Below are 17,165 nucleotides of genomic sequence, written 5' to 3' on the forward strand. Positions count from 1 at the left end.
GAGTCCCCCGTGGGTAGGTTCGTGTCGCGGAGGAAAGGGCGAGGTCGTGGTGGTGGCGCCGAGCTCCTACGATGCCGGCCGCGTCGAACTCGACGATCCCGAGGTCAAGCTTCGTCGGTGTTGCTCGATCCCCGCTCGGGGTGCGTCGCCGCTACTACCGATCGCTGCGTCGTGGTCACGCGGTCTCTGTGACACCGGCGGTGTCGAGCACGGAGGCGATTGGAGGGAAATCGCCGGCTTGGAAGGAGAGATAGGGGAGAGAGAGTCGCGAGGGAGGGAGAGAGAAAGGGAGAGCGGCGGGATGAGAGAGAGAGAGAGAAAGGGTTTCTGATTATGGAAACCCTAATTCCATAATTATCTATTTATACTAGTTTCCAAATCGGAAACTAACTTCCGACGTTAATAACTTTTACCTCCGACGTCCGATTCGAACGCGTCACATACTCTCGAACTCGTATCGACGAGCTCTACAACTTTCGTGAAGAAAGTTTTCGCAACCGAGCGACGGAGTAAAAGTCGATAATTCAGTTCGGAAACGTAACGTTTTTCTTAATAAACGTTCCGAAAACGTTTCCGTTTTTTCGTTTCAAAACATCGCAAACAATAGTTTCATTTTATTTGAAATTCCAAAACTTAATAGAATTCAAAACAATTCACATATTGTTTTAAAATCTAGGGTTATTACAATCTATCCCCCTTAAAGGAATTTCGCCCCGAAATTCAAGCTCACTCAACAAATAACTGTGGATATCTGGTCATCATGTCTGACTCTAGCTCCCAAGATGCGTCACCCTCATCATGGTGACTCCACAGCACCTTGACTAGCTCAACTTCTCTCCTCCGAAGCTTCTTTGTGGATCTATCCAGAATACGAACCGGCTCGACAACAAATGGTATTTTCCTTCACCTCAATGGTGTTATGATCGATCACATATGCGACACATCAGGATCATACTTCCTCAACATGGAAATGTAGACGACATTGTGAACGTCCGACATGCTAGTAGGCAACGCTAGTTTTCCCACCTTCTCGAGAATCTCAAAGGCCCAACATACCTCGGCCAACTTTTCTTTCTTGTCAAATCTCACTACACCCAACTTTGGCCCAATAGATAGATGATCGACATGGTCTACCTTAAGTGTCTCATAGTGTACCATGTCGATGCTGGAATGGTAACTGTCGTTGTAGGCGAACTCAATCATTCTCAATGATTTCACAGCTACCTTAAAATCCAGCATACAAGCTCCCAACCTATCTTCCGTTACCTCAAACTTCCTCCATCAGACAATTTGTCGCATGTCCTAACAATAATAGTCGCATGTGAGCTACTCCAAATATAATTATCCTCCCGAACATAATGATGTTTTCAGCATGGAGGCGTCGACGCCCTCTTTTGTCTAGTTCACCACTCTCTTGCGATTTGACATACTATCCTCACGTCACGAGTTAGCTCCTACCACTGAGCGTGGTCAAAACTCTCAACATCTAACATGAGTCAAATCAATGATTAACACATGCCTACTACTTACATTACACATAGTGGTTTTCAAATAAACATGCTTTATCACGACAATAACTTCATGACTTCACCACAATGCATCGCTAGAATAACGAACCTACCATTCCTTCCAATCAACAAAATAATCTCATTTCAAGATCATCTTATTGTAACCATAAAAAGTTGTCGTGCATGATACTCACCCAAGTACCCTATTTGTATTGGTAACACGATAAGGAAATCTTAGCTCATCGAGTTCACAACCACCACAGCACACCACCTTGGACTAAGAATTACTCTCCAAAAATTTCACCAGAGAATCGACTAATATACGCACAAGGCAGTAGAGAACCTCTACCGCCACCACAAGAGCGACACATCACGCATCCCATCATACTCACCAAACTTACCGTCGAAAATTAATTACAACTTCTTGCTTCCATGAGTGGTATGCCACAATTTGGGGTTCAGACAAGAAGGTGATTATCTCACATCGGTGGAACATGAAAATCAGGCGAACTTTACAGCGCGAAATCCAACACGACCACAACTGAGACATACTTTACCCCCTGGTTCATACATGCCTCAAATGCAAGACATATGGTCCACACAAATGCCCCCGTGCATCATCTAAGATATTGGTTCCTCCCACCGTTGCAGTACTAATAAATTTAGAAATTACTTCAACGGAACCCGATATTAGGTACACCATCCCCTCAAAACTAATCCAAAATGATCGCTATACCACCACTCTAAACAGTTGTTTCTTTACTTTCATTAAGAACTCTCCTGGCCAACGCATTCGGCCAAAATAATTTCTCTGCAAGCAGTAATATAATTGGGTACTCTTTATTGTAAAATTTATCCCTTGTTGAACACTTCAGTCAACTTCTCCTTATCCAACAATAAACAATCTGATGCATAGAGGAAAAGAACCTCTAAGTCTCCAACATTAACGCCACTTGTACTTGAAAAGAAAATTTGGTTCTCAACCATTTCTTTACCAGTTGGAAGGTGCTTGTCACGAAAAAGAAATTCGTTAAAACACCACTAAGCTAAGGTCATCTCATATCTTACCTTTAATAGAGTTACTTCACCGCCATTGCGTCTCGTTTGGACCTGTGGCATTGTGAAGTTCCAATCCTCAATACCAAAATGATTAAATCCTGAAAGACCAGCGTTCTCATTTAAATGCTCATCTAGCAAATAATTAATTCATATCGCCACATTGAGATTTCTCCATCACCTTATATTTCTTGCTCAGCCAAGAACAATGTATAACATCAATTGTCTATAGCCGAACCAAAACAAGTTTGGAATGTCACATCGACAAAATGTGAATCTCAATTCAATAATTGTATTACCACTTTATGGACGTATCATACGCCCTACCACTCTGATAGCAATAGCGTTAGAGATGCTAGTCACGAAAATTTTCGTTAACCACCTCCAACCTATGGTCTACACATCACTTACCTGAACGTAATCTCTCAACCTTGTTAGGCTTCAACTTAGATTAGTTGCATAACTAAAATCTAGTCCTTAACATTTAAACACTGAACATCCCTCAATATAGGGTCAACGCTCTCTATCAAGACTCCTTGATAGTTCTCTGCCCTGATAGGAAACTATATACTCAAACCTGTTAGCATTCCAGTATTTGGATCGCATGTCAAACTCAGGGAGTATTGTAGCCTCTCTAAGCTGATCGCACCAGTCATTAAGTCTTTGAATTCATTTGTCTCATTCATACGTCGTCTTTGTTATAGGGGCTATAACACAGTATCTCCTGAAACGTCTCACTTTTCTCTGATATCACAACGATGTATGTGATAGCTACTTCAGATCCACATACTCAACATATGCCATGACTCAAACTCTCATGACATTATCCGCCTCGAGTCAAAGATACGAAACTCTGATTTCCTGGGTCTACGAATGAACCCACCATGTCAAACAATCAATCACCGTGTACTGCGTACTCAACCAATCAATTCCTATGATCACATCATAGGTGTGATCCGGAATCACGATCAAATAAGCAGTGAACTCTCCACTTCCACTCACAATAGGACAAGCCTTTCATTGTCTCCAATTCGAGGAACACTCCAAATGCGAAGTGACACATAAAGAGTTTCTCATAGATGTAGGAGTCAATCCTACCATCTCCTCTACCGAACTATCACTAATAAGTGTCGATATCATCTTCTTCTCTCTCAGGGTACTCAATCATCTCAAAGTAGATTATGATGTCCTCGATCCAGTGGTCCACTACCATATGATCCAGGCCTCTATGAAATAAGACGTTGACAGACGATTAAAGTCCTTGATCAACTTAACACATGACTATCGTCGTCTCTAACGACAGTAGCACGGTCAACCTGTTCTGCCCGTGGAGCAGCCTCCTCGTAAAGGTTCTCCACATTGCGGACTCGGCCTGCAACCCTACCTCGGCCGCGACCTATCGTCCGTCCTCGACCCTGTCCACGACCATTTTCCAAATTCATCACCATTCAACAATTAACACTCAGTCATACATGTGAAGTCTCGAATTCGACAAAATAGATCCAACCAATATCAATCATAAAACTTCAGAAGAAGGTGAATCATCGGAATATCGTCACAATACTCTCTACAGGACCAAACCATAAGGTATGGCTCCTAACACTCTCGCGTACCCGGCGACATATCAATACCGAGGAGCATGTGATGGGTGCCCGCCTGCAGTCGGATCATCGCTCCCGGATGATATTGATAATCACCAAATACACACTTAGGCTCTGATACCAACTGTAACGACCCTAAAATTTCGAGCTTCAAAACTCAAAATCTTAGAATCGTTAAACACAAAAATAATCTCAATGAAATCGAAATCATTTTAATGTCGCAGCGGATCACATCTGAGTTTAAAATATAACTCAGTCAAGCCGATTATTACAAACCCAAATGATAACTCAACATATAACAAATGGAATTGTATAATCCTCACAACAACCTCACAAATAAAATCACACCAAATCTCACACACAATCCACGCTGGAACCTCACCACGACTGGATGCGATCGACTTCGAGTTTTCGGAGTCGTCACTCAATCACCACTACTCAGCACCTGCGGAAGTATTCCCTACACCATTGAAATTGGTGCACCGGGATTGCAACACAAACCCGGTAAGCTTTACAGCTCGTATGAGTAAAATATTAAGATAACTCAAGTCTCATAAAAGACACAACTCCACATCAACACAGTATAATGAAAAATCATGAGAAAACGAGCAACCCATCTGGTTACTCTAATACTTTCACAAAATGGTATCTAATGAGCGCTGGTACACATCCGTTACCCCTCACTTAGTATACCGCTGATGTTGGGCAACCACCCGCCACCCAACATCCAAAACAAGCTGAGTACCCATGATCAGATAACCACCCGTTACCTCATGCAGTACTATGGCAGACAGACTAGAGCTCTAACTGTATCGTAACTTTCGCCCGGCCAAAGGCTAGGTTCCGACTTGCCTCACATGTACAATAATCTCACATCATATTGTACCACACATCACGTCCGAAGACAAATCACAATATTTCACATTTTCCGTGATAAAATCATGTACAATAATCACTCATCATATTGTACGTTTTAAAACTTTCACAATATATCCATAATAAAAATCATAACAGTATATTATATAGCAAACTATATATATTCGTATTTATTTACCATTTATACAATATATACATAGTCCACTATATCATATACATGTCATATTTCATAAACACCTGAAAAATTACGTACGATAATCTCACATCATATCGTACCATTAAAATCACACATGCACAATTTTTCTGTCACCGAAATGACTATTTTTAATGAATTAATAACAGTATGTAATTTAATGAACTATATATATATATATGTATTTATTACCATTATACTATATATATACGTAGTCCACTAAGTTATATACATGTTGTAATTCATTAAATAAACACACTTGCAAAAATGTTGAATCACCGCGAGGGTAGATTCGTAATTCAGTGAGATTTTACTCACCTTATCGACTTGAGCGTAAATCCTCAATTTCCGATGATAATCCCTTTCCTCGATTTAGCGATCACCTTAAAAGAATAAGAAAAGAATTTAGAATCGTTTCGTAAACCTTTAAATGCCAAAACAGTAATATACGGTTACTGTTCAGCAATTTTGGTTTATACGAAGTTACTGTTCATGGTTCACTATTCACGGTTACTGTACAATACTCCATTAATACGTATTTCTGTACGTATAAATATTATATACGTATTTCTGTACGTATAAATATTAAATACGTATTTCATGTACGTATAAATATTAAATACGTATTATCTGTACGTATAAATATTAATACGTATTTCTGTACGTATAAATATTAATACGTATTTCTGTACGTATAAATATTTAAATACGTATTTCTGTACGTATAAATATTTAAATACGTATTTCTGTACGTATACGTACGATTTAATGTAAATACAAATTCAGTAAATAAAATTTACTAAATTACCCTTTTACAATTTACTTTTTACATTTACCGAAAGTAATTTATAATTACATTTACCGAAGGTAAAATTTAATTACATTTACCGCAGTAAATAAAAATTACATTTACTTTTACCGTACACAGTAAATTACAAAAATACCCTTCTGTCAAAACTTGTCCCACCGCCGCACGTGGCGGCGCGTGTGGCACACGCGCCACCTCCGGCGGCCCGCGCGTGGGGCCCACGCGCCGAGGCTAACCGCGGCGCGTAGCACGCCACCGCTACCTCGAATCTCTCCTACTTTCTCCCCTCTCCTTCTCTCCGGCCTTAGGCCGCCCCTACACCACCCCATACTTCCACACGCGCCGCCTAAAGCGGCGGCGTTCATCAACCCCCGATCTCCTCAAATCCAACCAAAAAGTTCCAACAATCATCATCAACCATCACAACAATTACTCGAAGCTATTCATTACCTCTATCGACGTTTTGGACCGTCGGATTCCCTCGATGAAGCTCCAAAAGTCGCCGTGAGACTCGGTTTCGGAGGAAGGGTGATCGATGGCGCCGCTGCTCGAGGTGAGTCCCCCGTGGGTAGGTTCGTGTCGCGGAGGAAAGGGCGAGGTCGTGGTGGTGGCGCCGAGCTCCTACGATGCCGGCCGCGTCGAACTCGACGATCCCGAGGTCAAGCTTCGTCGGTGTTGCTCGATCCCCGCTCGGGGTGCGTCGCCGCTACTACCGATCGCTGCGTCGTGGTCACGCGGTCTCTGTGACACCGGCGGTGTCGAGCACGGAGGCGATTGGAGGGAAATCGCCGGCTTGGAAGGAGAGATAGGGGAGAGAGAGTCGCGAGGGAGGGAGAGAGAAAGGGAGAGCGGCGGGATGAGAGAGAGAGAGAGAAAGGGTTTCTGATTATGGAAACCCTAATTCCATAATTATCTATTTATACTAGTTTCCAAATCGGAAACTAACTTCCGACGTTAATAACTTTTACCTCCGACGTCCGATTCGAACGCGTCACATACTCTCGAACTCGTATCGACGAGCTCTACAACTTTCGTGAAGAAAGTTTTCGCAACCGAGCGACGGAGTAAAAGTCGATAATTCAGTTCGGAAACGTAACGTTTTTCTTAATAAACGTTCCGAAAACGTTTCCGTTTTTTCGTTTCAAAACATCGCAAACAATAGTTTCATTTTATTTGAAATTCCAAAACTTAATAGAATTCAAAACAATTCACATATTGTTTTAAAATCTAGGGTTATTACAAATTTTTCAAAATATAATTAAATTTTTATATATTTTTATCAAAGTATGCTTGAAAAATATTTTTTTTTTGTGTGCACGCGGGCAAAAATATTTTCAAAATTAAATTCATCTGATTAAAATATAAATGTGTGTATCCTAAATAATTTTGTTAGAGATTTTTTTATATTTTTGTAATCTAATTAATAATTCGATAGAGAATATATGATAATTGTACTCATTAATTATAACCATTAATATATTCATAAATGTAAATAAAATTTAGAAATTGAAAAGGTCATGAATTAAATTTGAAACATTTCTTGACATATTTAGTTAGTGACAGAATGGAATGTAATAAGATGATACACAAATTCAAAGATAATTGATTAATGCAATTAAGAGGATACACAAATCAAAGATAATTGATTAATTCAATTAGATGAAAACTTTTTGGTAAGATTATTTTGTTTTGATAATTAATTATTGCTGAAATCATCTTTAATAAATAAAGGATAAAAAATTAAACTATTTACAAAGATATGATTGTTTTTTTAGTTAAAAATAAAATTTTGTAATATTTTAATTACTTATGTGTAATGGTGATATGACATGCCAAATAAGATTATGACGCCAGATTTAACGTCATATTGTGAAGCTAAAACATTTTCTATATTCTTATTATCGAAAGATAATTAATCGAGCTCTAATGGTTAAATATATATGGAATTTTTTTTTAAAGCAACTCATGGATCATATTTGAACAATTTGAACTTAATAATCTTTAAAGTGTTTGGTTTTAATTACAAAAAATCTCAATACAATTAATATTATCCGTCCAAGCCAATTTTAAGTTTTATTTTGCTTTGTCATTTTTTGACGTGCGATCTCTCATCTCGAACTGAGCTTTAGTACTGGGCTACTGGCCAAACTAGTTACAGGTTAACTGATGGAGGGAGTCGGTTTTGATATCTGGAGCCAAGCTGCCAATTAAAAGGTTCTTATCTCGTTGGAACCCACCCCAGGAAAAATGAGAGACTATAACCATGTGCTCCTTCAATTCACATAGCTAGATTGCAGAATTCAGAGTACCAAACACAGTTTCCTGAGGGTTATCAACAAGTGGGTGGCAACTCCATCCATACCTAAACCTAGAGCTTGATCTCTGAAGAGAAAGATACAACAGGGTCAGACCAAAAAAGACCCATATATCTCACAGAGAGATATATCGATCATAAGATGTAGTTTAGTATCTCTTAATAGGCTCTCTTAATATTCTAACTAGTACTTCCTGAGTTTATAAATATGTACATGTATACTCATAATCATATACTCTATGTAGCACAAACACGTGTTTGACACAAATACAGACACGATACGGCCGGACACACGTATTGTTTTTGAATACGTAATGGACACGCCGTATCTCGAATGGACACGCGTATTCTCCAAATTGGGCACGCGAATGCAATAAATTCGAATAAAAATATACATGATGTGATTCGAACTTGGGTTGTCAATGCACATGGGGAACTACTGAAATGCTTTTGTTGATAGTTATACACAATTTAACATATATAACAATATAAATAATCCTATACAATATAAATCAATTTTGCATCAAAGTTTATCAATATCTTTTTTTATAATGTCAAATTTTCCTCAAAAATCAATATTTTTAGTCATTGGTTTAACTCTTTGTTTAAATATTTTAAATTAAGAAACTATATCACTTGTTTTTTTAATTTTTTTTAATATTCATATATATTTAAAAATAATTAATTAATGTGTCCACAACGTATCCGTGTCTAAAACAAATTTAATTTACCGTGTCCTCATATTGTATTCGTATCCGTGCTACTTACCATATACTTGTTAATTCCGCTGGGTTTGTTATTATATGATTGAACTAATTATTCCAATAAAAAAAATTGAGGCCACCTCAAGCTCATCATTTGGTTTGGAGTTTTCAAATCTCCTTCACATGCTTTCTTCAGCTCTCATGGCAAAGACTTGCCCAAGACCACTTTTCTCGCTCTATTTAAACCCCCCAAACCCTCTCTCCCTCTCACACATCACTTCAAACTCCAAACACATCATATCTTACATTCCATTCTCTTCCTCTATCTCTCTCATATCCCCTAGCTTTTCTCCAACCCTTACCAAAGGGACAAACATACTTGTTCAATCATGATGCATAATAGTGCTTGTCACGGTCAATCTCTTGACCAAAACGAGCTTTTCTCCCGGAGATGTGTATGGGTGAATGGACCGGTCATCGTCGGCGCCGGTCCTTCAGGCCTAGCAGTTGGTGCTGGTCTTAAAGACCAGGGAGTTCCATTCATCATTTTAGAAAGAGCCGACTGCATTGCTTCACTTTGGCAAAAGAGAACATATGATCGCCTCAAGCTTCACCTCCCCAAACAGTTCTGCCAACTACCCAACTTCCCATTCCCGGAGGACTTCCCAGAGTACCCTTCCAAAGACCAGTTCATCAAGTATCTGGAGTCGTATGCGCAGCACTTCGATATCAAACCCAACTTCAATGAGACAGTTCAGTCAGCTAAGTACGATGAGACCTTTGGTCTTTGGCGGGTGAAGACCATTGCTGCGAGCGGTACAGGCTTTGCTGTTGAAGTCGAGTACATTTGCCGGTGGCTCGTGGTGGCCACCGGAGAGAATTCTGAGAAAGTAGTGCCTGAGTTTGAAGGCCTGGAGAAGTTTGGCGGCCATGTCATGCATGCTTGTGACTACAGATCCGGCGCGGCTTACCGTGGCCAGAATGTACTAGTTGTTGGATGTGGAAATTCCGGTATGGAAGTCTCTCTTGATCTTTGCAACCACGATGCAAGCCCTTCCATGGTTGTTCGAAGTTCGGTAAGCATATATAAAAGGAAAATTTTACAAAATTATATATAGGCTAGTCATTATGTGAAACTACTTCTTTCACTAAATTTGTTTATCAGATAATGTGTTCTATGTTCTTATTAGCACTCTTAAAATGTCACATTGCATTCTCAGCGCTCATTATTTTGAAATACGAGATATTAAATGACTATCTAGAGATGTCAACAACAACTCTCTATTATTTGCATCAATTATACAAGAAGCTAATTAGTTCCCTTGTGCATTTTCTCTCAGGTTCATGTTCTGCCAAGGGAAATTCTTGGAAAGTCAACATTTGAATTGGCAATTTTTCTGATGAAATGGGTACCACTCTGGCTTGCTGACAAGATATTGTTGATACTTGCTTGGATATTTCTAGGAAATCTTGAAAAATATGGTATAAGGAGACCTTCTATAGGTCCTCTACAGCTGAAGCACAACTCAGGAAAGACTCCAGTTTTGGACATTGGAGCTCTTCAGAAAATAAGATCTGGTGAAATTAAGGTGGTTCCTGGAATCAAGAGGTTCTCTCATGGCAGAGTTGAGCTTGTTAATGACCAAAATCTTGAAATTGATTCTGTCATTTTGGCCACTGGGTACCGTAGCAATGTTCCTTCATGGCTCAAGGTCAGACTTCGATCTAATCATTATTTTAGAGTATACAAAAATATTCCTTATTCTTCTGTTTGGAAGCTTCTATTTTTCAGTTCTTATGTGACAGTTATGGGAGTTGTCAATGTTCAAAGAATTATACACATGTAAACCCAAAAAAAATAAACAGAAGGAAACTGTGGTCAGTTTGCTAGTTTTCTGTGGTGGTCCATTTGAGTAAAATGAGATCCTAGATTTAGTATATTAGAAAATAATATTCTCTATCCAACTAGTTTTATTGGAATTTACATAGGTCCTAAAAGGTAAAACAGTGGGCTTAGTTGTTTTGTACATTTCTTGAAATGGTAATGTTAAGGTAGGGTTTAGATATATTTGTTTTCAGTATTTCTAAATTAGAAATGAGGCCTAGTTAAGTGTACTAATGAATGTATGTTTTCGTTGTACAGGAAAATGAGTTCTTTTCTGGAGATGGGATCCCCAGAAATCCATTCCCAAATGGGTGGAAAGGGAAAGCTGGTCTTTATGCAGTTGGGTTCACTAGGAGAGGACTATCTGGTGCATCATTAGATGCCATTGGTGTGTCCCAAGACATTTCCAAGAGCTGGAAAGAAGAAACCAAGCAGAAAAAGATAACCGTAGCGGCTCGCCACCGTAGATGTATTTCGCATTTCTAAAATTGTCGAAAATACATTTATATATAATCCGGTCAAATTCAGTCCGATCCGATCTGCCCGAATACGACAAGATTGAAGAATGAAATTGGGTTTTTTTTCCTTTCTTTCATTTGTAAGTGACTGATCACCCGAATTAGGGATCAATTTGTAGAAAAATAATAATGTAAATTACACCAAAGGTAGCCCTCTCCTATAGAGAACCTAACATTTGAAAAAATATCAATTTGTCAAATGGAAGATGAGGCTTATTTTCTTGTAATTTCTATGGGATTTTGTATTCAAATTTATTTATATTCCTATTCCAAAGGCAAAATGAAGAGGATTTCTCTCATTATATTATGCAAGCTTCACTAAATACCATCTGGATGTACACTAACAATCATAAATACAAATGGTGGGCTTCTGACACCCCAATCTAGCCCAATAAATGTTGTGGACCCTTGTCCATCAGAACTCAACATCACAAATCTGGTCAAGATTACTGTTTTTACTTTTTACACCAAATAGAAATAAGAAAAGACTTCCCATGTTGCACGTGGAGATATGAAGTCTTGTACAATTCCTGAGGCTTGGACAGAGCACATGCTCATTCCTCTCCAACATCTTTTTTATTTGGACGGTCATCTCCAACATCTTGACAAGTAGAATTTACTTCATCATTGGAATCCTATTATATTCTCCCTCTTGAGGAAAATAGATAGAGGAGAATTTAAACCCACTCTCATATTATGTTATATAAATCAGCAAATTTCTAAAAAGTTGTCTTCCGGAAATATATGCTTATAAACCATGCCAGCAAGTTGCAAATATTGGAAATATATGGCCCTCTCTGGAAATTTTGGCCTTCTGAAGATTTATATTAAGATCCGCCACTACTTGTTTAAACATTGAATATGAAAATACTTGTTTAAACATTGAATACGAAGATGTCTCATCTTGCATCAGCTGGGGAGAGACATTATATTCAAGATTTTTCGTTCTTTCTTTTCTTAAAGACGCGTTCGCGGAAATTAATCCATTTATATTTCAAAGCTTATGATTCCGTCGTGTAGAGCATGTGGATACCCCACATGGAGCAACAACTACATGACCTTAACCAAACCCACTGAAGCTTGCTCTTGACTTGTTGAAGACATCATACAGTCATACATGCAGCTAAGTTTTAGAGAATTAAGAGGTGGAATAGTTGGTCTTTAATTATATAACTAATTACTCGGTTTTCTCACAAATATCTAATTATATGTGCTTATGGAAACTGTAATTGATTCCATTAGTACATCGACCTTGCTCAAAAGACAACCCTTGTGAGTTCCCATGCTGTTTATTCAGAGATCAGAAGCCTCTATTTATTCAAAGTTTCAGATGTAACATTCGCAAATTTGTGGTCACCACGATTGTCTAACGAAGAAGATTCAATTCTCCTTCATGATCACGTACTGGTATGCTGCTAGGATATGTGGCTCTTTCGTCAGCAAAACGAATTCGACAATTTGTCAGTAGCCAGGCCACTGGATTTCCAAGGTTCTTATCATCAGCCATGCGTGGTCGACAGAAACCTCTTACTACGTACAGGCGTCTCTGCAATCGAAACTGAAAACACATGGGGAGGCCACCTCCCATATCCATTCCCTTGTTCATTCCACTTCAAAACCCCATTCTTTCTTATTTAATTTATCACTGTATACCTCATTCATATTGGGACCCTAACCTCGTACTTGGTCACAACATAACACACTTCATGTTTTGGAGTGAATGCATAAGCCAGACATTTATGGATGACTGGAAGCTTTTGGATGTGTGAACTTGTGACCTAGTATAACCCCGATCAAGCCGGCCATAGTCATTCACTTAAAATTAAACTGGTTTATTGGTTTCACGTACACGACTCATAGACCCATAGCATGCATGCATGTAGCAAACTCGTAAATTTCATACCTTAATTAGGTAAAAACTTCCGTAGTAAACTCCTTTGTAGAGAAATTCCATTCCATGCTAGACCAAGACAGTTCCTAAAAGAAGATAGGGCTAGCTCTTGCATCACCTTTCCCAGTTGCCCTTGCTCTCTTGTTTGGCCATGCCCGTGCTCTGTTGAATGTGTTTGCATCAGTTTCATGGCCTTCCCGCGTTGCTCTCTTACATGCAGTTTCTTGGCCATGCATGTAAGAGAGCAATACTAGAAATTCTTAGCTCAAACAATATTTGGTTTGATTTGAATTCTATAAAGTTGTGAAATTTAATTAAATTGAATTTGATTGTTGCGACTTTACGAAACGGAAACGGAATCGTTCACGGAACGTTTAATTAGAAAAACATTACGTTTCCGAACGAATATATCGACTTTTATTTCGTCGCTCGGTTGTGAAAACTTCCTTCGCGGAAGTTGTAGAACTCGTCGATACGAGTGCGTGGACATGTGACGCGTTCGAATCGGACATCGGATGCGAAAGTTATTAACGTCGGAAGTTCATTTCCGATTTTGGAAACTAGTATAAATAGAAAAAAATTAGGGATTAGGGTTTCCATTTCTGGAAACCCTTCACCCGCCCCCTTTCACTCTCTCTCTCCTCTCGCGTTCTCTCTCCCCGATCGCCTCCCTCCCTCACTCGAAAACAAGCCGGCGATCTCTGCCTCCAGGCAGTCGTGCCTCTCACCGCCAACCTCCATAGCACCGCAGGGACCTCCGCACTCGACCCCGAGCCCGGTGCACCCCACTTCGCCGCTGCCATTCCCCACGCGACAGATTGAAGCTCGAAGACTTCACCGCCGTGCTTCCCCGTCGTCGACGAGCTCAAGGCAAGCTCGCCTCCACCCCTCCTCACCTCTGGAGCCCCCCACGTCAAGGATTGAGCCTCGAGTCGCCGCACACCTCCACCCCTACACGATCTACTCCGCCGGCACCTCAAACACCTCTATCGTCGATTCAAGGGCTCCGCCGTGAAATCAAGGTAAGGGATTGATGCTATTGATGTTGTGTGTTGATTTTGGATGAATTTGGGTTCGATTTGTGGAGATCGGAGGGGGATTGGGGGAGGATTGAAGGAGAGGGGTTACCGCCGCCGTGGGCGGCCCATGTGGGAGCGTGGAGTGGCCTAGAGGCGGCGTGAGGCCGTGAGAAGGACGGAGGAAGGAAGAGGAGAGGATTTGGCACGGCGGTGGCGTGCTACGCGCCGGCCTTAGGCTCGGCGCGTGGGCCCCATGCGCGGCCTGCCGGAGGTGGCGCGTGTACCCCACGCGCCGCCACGTACGACGGCGCGTGAAACAGTGTTTCCGAAGGGTAATTTTGTAATTTATTTTTACGTACGGTAAATGTAAAAGTGATTTACGTACGGTAAATGTAAATTTATTTTACATACGGTAAATGTAAAAATAAATTACTTTCAGTAAATGTAAAAAGTAATTTCAGAATAGTAAATCAGTAATTAATAGTTACTGAGACAGTATGTACATTTGAATAGTATTTATACATACATGAATACGTAAACAGTATGTACTCGTACATGAATACGTAAACAGTATGTACTCGTACATGAATACGTAATGAATGAGTATTTGTACAGTAATACATGAATAGTAAATACGTGAATAGTACACAGTGAATAGTACTCATTGAACAATAATTCGTAAAATCAGAAATTGCTGAACAGTAACAGATTATTACTGTTACAGCATTTAAAAGTTTACGAAACGTTTCTAAATTCTTATCTTATCTTATCAAGGTGATCGATAAATTAAGGAAATGAATTATCTTCGGAAATTGTAGAATTACGCTCGAGTTGATAAGGTGAGTAAAATCTCACATATTTACGAATCTGCCCTTGCGGTGATTTCAAGATTTTTACAAGAGTTTTATATATTGAAATACGACATGTATATGATATAGTGGAGTATATATATATTTGTATAAATGGTAAATAAGTACATATATATATAGTTTGCTATATTATATACTGTTATGAATTCATTGTGAATATGTCATTTCGTTGATGAAAACTATATATTGAGCATGTGATATAATTTGTACAACATGAGGTGTGATTATTGTACGTGGCTTTAACATGGAGATGTTAAACGTTTTGTCTTCGAACGTATTTATGGAATATGACATGTATATGGTATAATAGATTATATATATAATGTATAAATGGTAAATAGGTACATATATATATGGTTTGCTATATAATATACTGTTATGATTTTATCGTGATGATGTCATTTTGGTGACGTGATTTATATATCGAGCATGTGAGTTTGATTGTACAATATGAGGTGTGATTATTGTACGTGATTTTAACATGGAGATTGTTAAAATGTTGATTTGTCTTCGGACTTGATTTTTGGTACAATATGAGGTGTGATTATTGTACGTGTTGGCAAGTCGGAACCTAGCCTTTGGCCGGGCGAAAGTTACGATACAGTTAGAGCTCTAGTCTGTCTGCCGGAGTACTGCATGTGAGGTAACAGGTGGTTATCGGCTCATGAGTACTCATATTTTTGGATGTTGGGTAGCAGGTGGTTGCCCAATATCGGCGGTGTACTACGTGAGGGGTAACAGATGTGTACTAGCGTTCATTAGTACCCGTATTATAAATGCATTTGGTAACCAGAAGGGTTGCCCAATTTCTCATGAGCACTGTCGTTTTCATATTTTGGACAACCAGACGGACCGTCCATCGACTCATGAGTGCATTTATATTTGATGTTTTTGTGGATTTCCGTATATATTGATATACGAGTTTTATTGTTGTTTTTACTCATACGAGCTGTAAAGCTTACCGGGTTTGTGTTTACAATCCCAGTGCACCAATTCGATGGTGTAGTGGATGCTCCGCAGGTGTGGATTTGCGGGAATTGACGGACCGCTCAGAGGACTTGAAGATATTTAGTTCCAGCTTGTGTAAGGATTTTGTGCAACTTTCTTGTGAGGATTATACATTTCCATTTTATGTAATGTTGAATTATAAATTGGATTTGTAATAATTGGTTGTCTGAGTTGTATTGTAAACTCAGTAATGATCCGTTGTGCATTTAAACGATTTCGATTCGTTGAGATTGTTTTAGTGTTGTACGACTTTAATATTTTGAGTTTTTATGCTCGAAATTTTAGGGTCGTTACATAGAAAGATCCCGCGTACAATGAGGTATAGGCCTACAGCATTAACAAAAATCATTAGCTAATACCACAAAACTGTAGTTTTTTTTTTTAATTTAACACAAACTGTAGTTCACAAGCCATAATACATATACCGGATCTCTGCAGAATCTTTTATGCGTAATTTGATGATTTTGATCAAGAGAATAAGAACTTTCTGATCCAAAAATATGAAATAATCAACAAGGTTGCTATTCGTCTCAATCCCGTTAGTCATGTACTTGACCAAAAAAAGCTTTCAGTGGAGTAAAGAAGCATAGTTCGCGTACCAAACTACTACAACTTACTGCAAGTCTTTTAATGTCATCTCATTTTGCAGTAGTATAAGATGGCTGATATGCAAATGTGGATATATGAGTAATGCTCGCGGTGTATTCATGTATTATGCATGACTGCATGAGGGAATGCATATATCATACCCTAAAAGTACCATTTCAAACAAAAAAAAACCCCTAAATGTCATTTTCCAACTTTTTTTAGTCCTTCGCTTCAGCATTGCAATTGCCTTCTACCTGGAAAGTTACGGATTTAGAACTCTGAACTCTGAAACATTGAGTTACTCAGTAGTGCAATTGAAGACGGTAT

General features: G+C 39.1%; 1 protein-coding gene across 1 annotated transcript; it reads left to right on the forward strand.

Annotated features, from left to right (window-relative positions):
- Nucleotides 1-9,449: 9,449 nt before the first annotated feature.
- On the forward strand, nt 9,450-11,431 carry LOC126790170 (probable indole-3-pyruvate monooxygenase YUCCA3). Its single transcript, XM_050516324.1, has 3 exons — nt 9,450-10,136; nt 10,401-10,772; nt 11,204-11,431. Exons 1-3 carry the CDS (start codon nt 9,450-9,452, stop codon nt 11,429-11,431), a joined length of 1,287 nt encoding a protein of 428 aa, XP_050372281.1.
- The last annotated feature ends 5,734 nt before the right edge of the window (nt 11,432-17,165 follow it).

The sequence above is a fragment of the Argentina anserina genome, chromosome 4 (genome assembly GCF_933775445.1).
Source record: "Argentina anserina chromosome 4, drPotAnse1.1, whole genome shotgun sequence".
Taxonomy (NCBI): domain Eukaryota; kingdom Viridiplantae; phylum Streptophyta; class Magnoliopsida; order Rosales; family Rosaceae; genus Argentina; species Argentina anserina.